The sequence below is a fragment of the Papilio polytes genome, unplaced genomic scaffold (genome assembly GCF_000836215.1).
Source record: "Papilio polytes unplaced genomic scaffold, Ppol_1.0 DF820622.1, whole genome shotgun sequence".
Taxonomy (NCBI): domain Eukaryota; kingdom Metazoa; phylum Arthropoda; class Insecta; order Lepidoptera; family Papilionidae; genus Papilio; species Papilio polytes.
In genome coordinates, this window is record NW_013528582.1 from 1,485,105 (window position 1) to 1,493,221 (window position 8,117).

At 36.5% G+C, this 8,117-nt stretch overlaps 1 protein-coding gene across 3 annotated transcripts in view; it reads right to left on the reverse strand.

The window, feature by feature from the left end:
• Positions 1-235: 235 nt before the first annotated feature.
• Positions 236-8,117, reverse strand: part of LOC106110485 (serine/threonine-protein phosphatase 2A 56 kDa regulatory subunit gamma isoform-like) — a 37,052-nt gene continuing 29,170 nt past the window's right edge. For all 3 annotated transcript variants that reach the window (XM_013292333.1, XM_013292331.1, XM_013292330.1), the window contains 9 exons: positions 6,666-6,865; positions 6,366-6,569; positions 5,650-5,780; positions 4,455-4,572; positions 3,327-3,439; positions 2,602-2,764; positions 1,753-1,982; positions 1,116-1,317; positions 236-710 (listed from right to left, as the gene is read on the reverse strand). In XM_013292333.1, the coding sequence (XP_013147787.1) occupies positions 561-710; positions 1,116-1,317; positions 1,753-1,982; positions 2,602-2,764; positions 3,327-3,439; positions 4,455-4,572; positions 5,650-5,780; positions 6,366-6,569; positions 6,666-6,865 (1,511 nt within the window). In that variant the 3' untranslated portion in view covers positions 236-560. The remainder of the gene's footprint in view (positions 711-1,115; positions 1,318-1,752; positions 1,983-2,601; positions 2,765-3,326; positions 3,440-4,454; positions 4,573-5,649; positions 5,781-6,365; positions 6,570-6,665; positions 6,866-8,117) is intronic.

Here is an 8,117-nt window from a genome sequence, read left to right on the forward strand (position 1 = left end):
AACTATTTCTATCTAGAAGCATCATTGAACAATTTTGAGAAACGCTCGTTCTAGAAACTTCGGACAAAAGAGATCATTATTTTTGTATGGAAGTAATTGTTAAGTAAATTGAACATATCGATGTTTTCTTTATAATATCTAGATTGTAATTGTAATTCTAAAATTTCGAAACTGAATTAAAATTGAAATTGAAAATTGAACAAAAAATACAAACAACATTTTTGACAAGTTTTTGACAAACTTATTTAACAGAAAAAGTCTTATTTGAAATTAACCGCCATATTTAAATATATATAAAACTGCAATATAACAGATAACTTTCTTCATATTGCAGTTTTCAGAGAAAATCTTTTAATAATATCAAATTTTGAATACTGTGCCCAAAATAATGATCTCTTTTGAACCGTTATTACGTGTATAAAACTCTTTTTTCAATATCGTATCAGCGTGAGGGCAAAACCGTAAGTTGTTTGTTATAGGGTAGACAGTGAAGGGGCGTGGTTGGGGTGTGTTGGGGCGTGTCTGGGGCTGGTGTCGGGGTGTTGTATGGTGTGGACGTGTTAGCATCTGTCAGGGTCCGGCGGCGTGGGGAGGAATGCATCTGCACGCTTGTGCTCAGCGAGGGCGTGCACAGTGGCACTGTCCGCTGGTAACTCTGACTTCTTGCGAATTAACGGCTTACTGCTGTTGTTGTACACCGGCTTTCTCGTCTGAAATCAATATTTTTATAACACTTAAATGACAATAATAACATGTGTTCACTTGAACTTTTAATATAATTTGATTATTAGAGTTAATACTTTAGTACACAAGTACAGCTCGACTCTTCAATAAAAACTAAACTATGAAGCGGGAACTTCACTTAACATTCAAAATTCCGACTGACGAAATTTCAATCAAAAACATCGAAAAAAAAGACTTAACAATGAATAAATTTGTGACGAGGGATTAAGGGCGTTTTATCAATATTTTTACATGCTATTGATGAAATGACACTTCGGGAGGAAGAATCTAATGACACCTCAGTTATATTTACATACATATTTGCGAAATTGTCCCATTGAGCAAGAAATTAATGTTATTCTTTAAAAGTAGTTAAAGTGTTGCTTGTTTACCTCAGTGTGTTCGCGGTCGAGGCGACGCGCGTTGTCTGCGTTGTTGGCGAGGTGTGCGGGGGGCGGGGCGTTGTGTGGTGGGGGCGGGGCGATGTGTGATGGGGGCGGGGCGTGCGCAGGCGCTGCGCCCTGGTTGGCGGCGGCCGCGCACGCCTCTATCCGCAGCCACAGCTCCTCGCGGTACAATAAACGCTCCCTTTCTCTACAAATACAATGCAATAATATTAAATTTGTTTTTCAGTCAAAACCGAAACAGAAACCGAACTTGCTTTCTGTTTCGATAAAACAGAAACAGAAATTTCCGCAAACACATTTTAAATTGCGATTATATGTTGAAGTTTAGTGTACTTTTAAACAATTTTTTCGCATAACCAAGATTCTTAATCGTCGAAGCTTTGTCATTTATATTTCACATGAAGTTATTTTGATTTTCGTGAAAATAAACTTATTTTCTAATAAAAATTATCCATGGCAACGCACGAAAATTCACAAACACTAGTTTCGGCGGAGCTAAAAGTTTCGGCTATGTTAAACCGAAAGTCTGTTCGGTCACTAACAAAAACCCTTAGTATGTTGCAACAAACCATAAGTAGTCTTCTAATAAAGATTATACAAGCAAGTTACTTTATTACGTTACCTTTGTTTCTCTTGTTTGTAATGCTGCGTGCACTCGTCGAAGAGTTTCTGGTTCATCTCCATGAAGAGCTTGAGCGCGTTGTAGACGAGGCCGTGTATGGTCTTGTTCCAGTGGCTCTTGGTGTTGCGGTACAGCGAGGGGAACATGATGGGCAGGATGTGTGTCGCGTTGTCCGATATCAGCGACATTATGTACTCGTTGTTCCAGTAGTACAGCGCGCGTTCCGCCACCTGCAGTACAGGGTGTCTTTAAATTGTAGGAGTCATGTTAATCTCAAAATACAGTGTGTCTGTGGGAATGATGCTAAACTCAAAAAACAGGGTGTGTCTGAATTGTGGGACTGCTGTTAACATTCAAAATACAGGGTGTGTCTGAATTGTGAGAGTGACGTAAAGGCAAAATACAGGGTGTGTCAAATTGACTATAGATAAAGTAACTGTTATTCGATCGACATTTTTTGGATTATTAAACTTGGTGATTTAGTTAGTTTTTGGGGTATGAGAATATTATTGAAATTTAATCGAGTATTAACAATATTAAATGTCAAACGCAAGCTTTGACATAATACTGGAGTATTTTAGAATAATGCAATTCGAATTTGTTTTAACTTATTTGTGGATTTTTGAATATTTAAATTCTTGAACTTATTCGATTCGAAACGAATAGATTTGTAAATTGGGTATACCCGTACACTCGTAATTCCTTCAGAAAAGTAAACAGTGCTTGTAGAGATTTATTTTTTTCGCTTATATCAGGAATATTAACAAAAATTATCATATATTTTTAATTATTGAAGTGTATGTACATGAAGTTATTGTATATTTTGTTATATGAATAAATGAGTCGTACCTGAAAGTGTGGGCTGGAGACGCACTTGGCGAGCTGCCGGAACAGCGGGTCCATGATCTTCTGGAACTCCGCAGGTTCTATCACGTCGAGGATCTCCTCCATCTCGTTCAGGAACATCACCTCCTTCGGCGAGTGAGTCTTCGGCCAGTATTTTAATAACGCCCTGTAATAAAACAGTTTACTTATACTAATATTATAAAGAGGACATGTTTATATTTTTGTATTTATTGAAATAACTCAAAAACTACTGGGCCGGTTTCAAAAATTCTTTCACTATTAAAAATGCGACGTTATCAGTGAGTAACTTAGGCTATGTTATTTTTTTAAAATCTTACACGTGCGAAGTTGCAAGCAACAGCTAACATTTCACACAGAAAAATAGAATATTACTAATGTTAATGCCATCTTTGCAATCAAAGAATTAAATTCGGTTCCCACTTAGGCAGGTCTGGCAAAGGCTATATGGGCTCACTGGAGTTTACATTATGCCAGTTGTAATCCAGTTTATATTGAGCACTAGAATTAGAACATTAAGACAGCATGCTGGTCATAACCAGCATCTTTAATGTAACACATATAAATATTGTAATAGCTAGTTTTCGACATTTCGATCAAATTCATTTCATCCAGTAGGAATGGGAATCCTCGATTGTACATACAAACACAGAAGAAGCAACACTAACAATGAGACTTCAGTACCCCTGGCTACCCCCGAGGCGTGTTACCTGACGACGGGCTGCGTGAGCGAGGGGTCCTTCTCCAGGAACTGCACGACGCAGTAGGCCAGCTGCGGGTGGTACACCGACAGCGACTTCGCCTTGTGCAGCGGCAGCAGCACCTGACATACAAACAAACGTTTCTAACTATATATCATACTAATATTTTTTATAGGCGGCGCCATACCGCTCTCTCGTTCCCCCTAACATGTTTATGGAAAAGGGTATGTTGGTTGCAGGTGTAACTCTCTATTTTAAGTTTTTTGTCAAAATCTTACAAGTTTCTTAATACTACTTTACAATTTCAATAATAATACTATCACAGTTGTTTGCCTTTTTAGAGTTTCTGCTTAGCTAATAGACTAATAATGCTAAAATAAATAGAATTTAATGACTAGATAATATTACTACTATAAGATTAAAATTAAGTTTACAATTAGATTAACAAAAAAAGTTAAAACCACATTAAAATAACAAGATAAAATAAAATAAATAGTATGGCTAAAAACTGTGTAAATGACTAGTATATACTATTTACTTAGTATTTATTTAGTATATACTATTAAATATATACTATTTCTTATTTCAAGTAATTAAAATTTTGGCCAAATCTTACTAATATTATAAATGCGAAAGTTTATATGGATGGATGTTTATTAGAGTTTGTAGCCTTAATAGCTTAATAAATCTCGATGAAATTTGGCACAGATGTAGAGCATAGTCTAGAGAAACATATAGGCCACATACTTGTGTTTTTTTTTTAAATTCCACGCGGACTGAGCCGTGGTCGAAAGTTATACATTAATGAGGAACTTATAAGAAGCCCATGGATCCTACGTAAACTACCCTATGTTTTAAACGCAGATTTTGAAAGCAAACCTTTAACATTAATTAAGATACTTTAACATGAACAGCTAGACAACTAAAATTAACAGTTCTTTCTAATGTTCCTTTCAAATTCACACAGAAATTAATATTTATTGAGTCAATAAATAAATATGCAACAAAGTATATATCCTAATGTTGACAACGATATTCTACGTAGAATCCATCGAAGTAATGAGATGAAAACGAAATACGATTCATAATCTCTGCCTACCCTGAGCGTAAATTTAAAGTAATGCGTAAACAACTGACCCTGAGTAAGAAGAGTTTGTGCTCCTCCTTGAGCGGCAGCGCGAAGCCGTTGATGATGGAGCCGAGGATCTCCAGCAGCTCCGCGATGCCGTTGTGGTGTTCCGTCTCGTAGATAAACCTGAGAATATCCATACAAATGTTACGAAACAAATTTCGAAACATCTCGATTTGAATTTTTACCACCCTATACATACTAATAATATAAATGTGAAAGTTTAGATGGATGGATCTTTGTTAGAGTTTGTAACGTGAACGGCTGAAGGGATCTCGATAAAATTAGACATAGACGTAGACATAGTCTGGAAGAACACATGCTTTTGGTTTATTATTCCAAGCGGACGGAGTCGCGGGCGAAAGCTAGTCACTTTTATAACGAAATATATGATTATATATACAATTTGACCTACGCCTTGGCGAATTACAAACAAGCATATACGTTTTTCCGGTGACATAATAATAAAAATAGATATAATCAGTGATTTCATCGACATACAATTTCCACTCTATTGTCCTATTTAAACATTATCCTGAGTTGTTTGCGAATAATTATAAAAATAGACCAATGTTTATAAAACATATGAGACGAGGTCGTGTGGAGGTCACCACGGGGACTATCGATGCTGCTTGTATTTTCTTATTTATACTAATATGATAAAGAGGAAAGATTTGTATTTTTGTATGTATTGAAATAACTCGATAAATAATGGGCAGATTTCAAACTCTCTCACAATTAGGCTGTGCCTAGTGCGAGGACCATGGGTTTATTCTTTGTAAAAAGTTTATTGTTAAATAAATGAATTTATTTATTTATTTATTATCATCAAAAAACTACGTCATCAGTGAGAAACACAGGTATACCGGTATAAAGTGAGCGTCAAGGTACAAATATCTCGATAGGGAACATTTGTTTTGAACAAGCCTTTACTTTTTTTTGTTTGCTATCTGTGAACCATATTTAGTCTACATCGAGACATTGAACAGACTACATCATATTTTTCCATCATGTTAAAATGTCGAATTTTGTACCGGGAGTGTTGATTTGCAGAAATCATTATTTTTTTGTTTTCATTTGAAGACAAATGCTGCAGAGTCGCATCGAATACTTGTCGAGTCATATGGTGATAATGCTCTATCAGAAGCAACTTGCAAAAGATGGTCACATCAATATGAATGAAATATCGATATAATTACTTACCTATAAAATACATTATTAATCTGTTTCCTTATGTAGGCGCGCAACACCAGAAACTTTCCGTATATCCTGTGCAGCGTGGTCTTCAGGAAGTCGCGTTCTCGCGGGTCCTCCGTGTCGAACAAGTCCAGTAACTACATAGGGAGAATATCATAAAAATAACATTATATAAAATAGTTTTGGCTTGCGACAACGCCCGCGTAAAAATAAAAAAAAATCATAGCCCATGTTACTAACTGCTTACGTATCTTTTTAACGGTGAAAGATTTTTTTTCAATAGGTCGAGTAGTTTTTGAGTTACGAGTGTAATTATGATTTTTATACATCATGTTATGAATGTAAACAAAATTCCTCTCTTTGTCTGACGTCAAATCCCACGCGTGCACTTGGCACTGCATTACAATGGATCGGAAATGGGCCGACACTATTATCTATACTACCCTACAGAGCTAATTTTCTAGCGAAGACTGTACCGAGATGTTCCCGTAAGGATAAATGCTTTGAATGAATATTTAATAAGTCTAGTAATATAATCAAGGTAACAGTTTAGAAAAAATAATCAATTTTATAAGATTATTGAGGCATACAATATCTACTTTAAAAAGTGACAATTTAATGTTATTATTATTGTTCTTTGCTAAACAATTTAGAGAATCAAACAAAATTATTTTGAATACGAGTAGTAGAAAACCGAAATGCTGGTCTCGACGGTAAAATACCTGTAGCACAAACTTCTGGTCAATATATTTCTTGGCGACATTAGGCTGGAAGTCTGGCGACTCCAGCAGCCGCAAGAAGAGCTCGTAGACAAGCTGCAGGTGGGGCCAGGCCGCCTCCAGCGTCGGCTCGTCCTCCTCCGGGTCAAACTCCGCACCGTTCGGGTTTGACGACGGCGGTAATGTACGGAATAAGTTGATTGCAAACTGAAAACAACATTTATTAGGTAAAATGACTACATTACAATTAAATTCTATTGAATTGGAGAGAAATAGTTATGGAATATCTTAGGATCTTCTTACCATATTGACTGCTTCTGGGTATATAGCCTCGGTGACGACGCCGCGCTGCGAGGTGACGTACTCGACCATCTCAAGCAGCGCGGCTCGCTTCACCTCCTTCCATTTAAGGTCCGACAGCGGCTCGTCCGCGAAGTCGAACAGCAGGCAGCATTGCCGCAGCTTCTGCACGAACAGCTGCTCCCGCTCACCCGCCGGCGCATCTGCGAATGCAAAACAAGGATGAGAACTTGCTTAGTTGCATTTGCTAACAGTAACAAGCGTGATAGACGTCTATCCCGAACTTGTGCGAGATCCTAAATTAATATAATAATGAATCCTTTAGTATTGATTTAGTATGAAAAAATCTCTCTGTCGTAATTTTTGAATAACTCTAAGTTATACAGTAACCTATTGGAAGTCTGCCAGATGATCTTAGGATTACGAGAAGTCCACTCAATTTCTTAATATTATAATTGAGTGAAGGAAAATCTTAAACATAGTAGATCCCGAGACAACTGTAGAGAAAGTGTTTTAACTTAGCGTACAAAAAATGCTTTCTTTCATTAACTATTCTTTGTGTTTTAATAAAAAAGAAGAATGAAATCGTTGCTATTTAATGTTTCAAAGGCATACATTTATAATAAAGTCTATTGTGGTCTACCTTTAGCAGATTGCCACTGCCGCTTTTATCCGGTTTGACCTAACTCTGTTAATTGATTGAATAACATTTACAGATGTCGACAATCTTTATACAACAAATCATAATGATTTCATGTCGTTTTGGATGTATAATTACAAAACATATAAATAGGAGAGATAGGATATAATAGGAGGATAACAGAGGTAGAGCCCGCTTTAACATCTTAGCACGAATGAGCCGGCTCGCCCGGTGTAATACCACTAACACACAGAAAACAGGCGTGAAGTGGAAGCAATTCCACGTTTCGTCCGAATAGTGTGGTGCCGGAGGCCTAATTTTAGTCCCTTTCCCTTTCCACCCTTTTCTTAAAAGAAAAGGATAGGAAGGAATAACCATTCCGTCTTTATATTTGACGGAAGAACAATCCCAATATAATAAACTGTAGTGTACAACAACCTTTATCTTATGTACTTAGTCCGTATCATGCATCAACAAATAAAACAAAGTCATTAAGAATAATGTGACAAACCGAATCCACTTCAGCAAAGTATCCTACACATATGTACTATGCTAATATGCCTATTTATAAACGTCCTTGCTCATGTATTGACCGCTCTCGTTTTACCAGGCTTGTTACTAATCCATACAAATATAAAGAGGAAAGATTTGTATTCTTGTATGTATTGAAATAACTACTGGGCCAATTTTAAAAATTCTTTCACTGTTAGAAAGATAATTTAACTGTGAGTAACATCATACAAATATTATAAATGCGAAAGTTTATGAAGAAAATGGATGGATGTTTGTTAGAGTTTGTAGCCTAAACGGCTGAA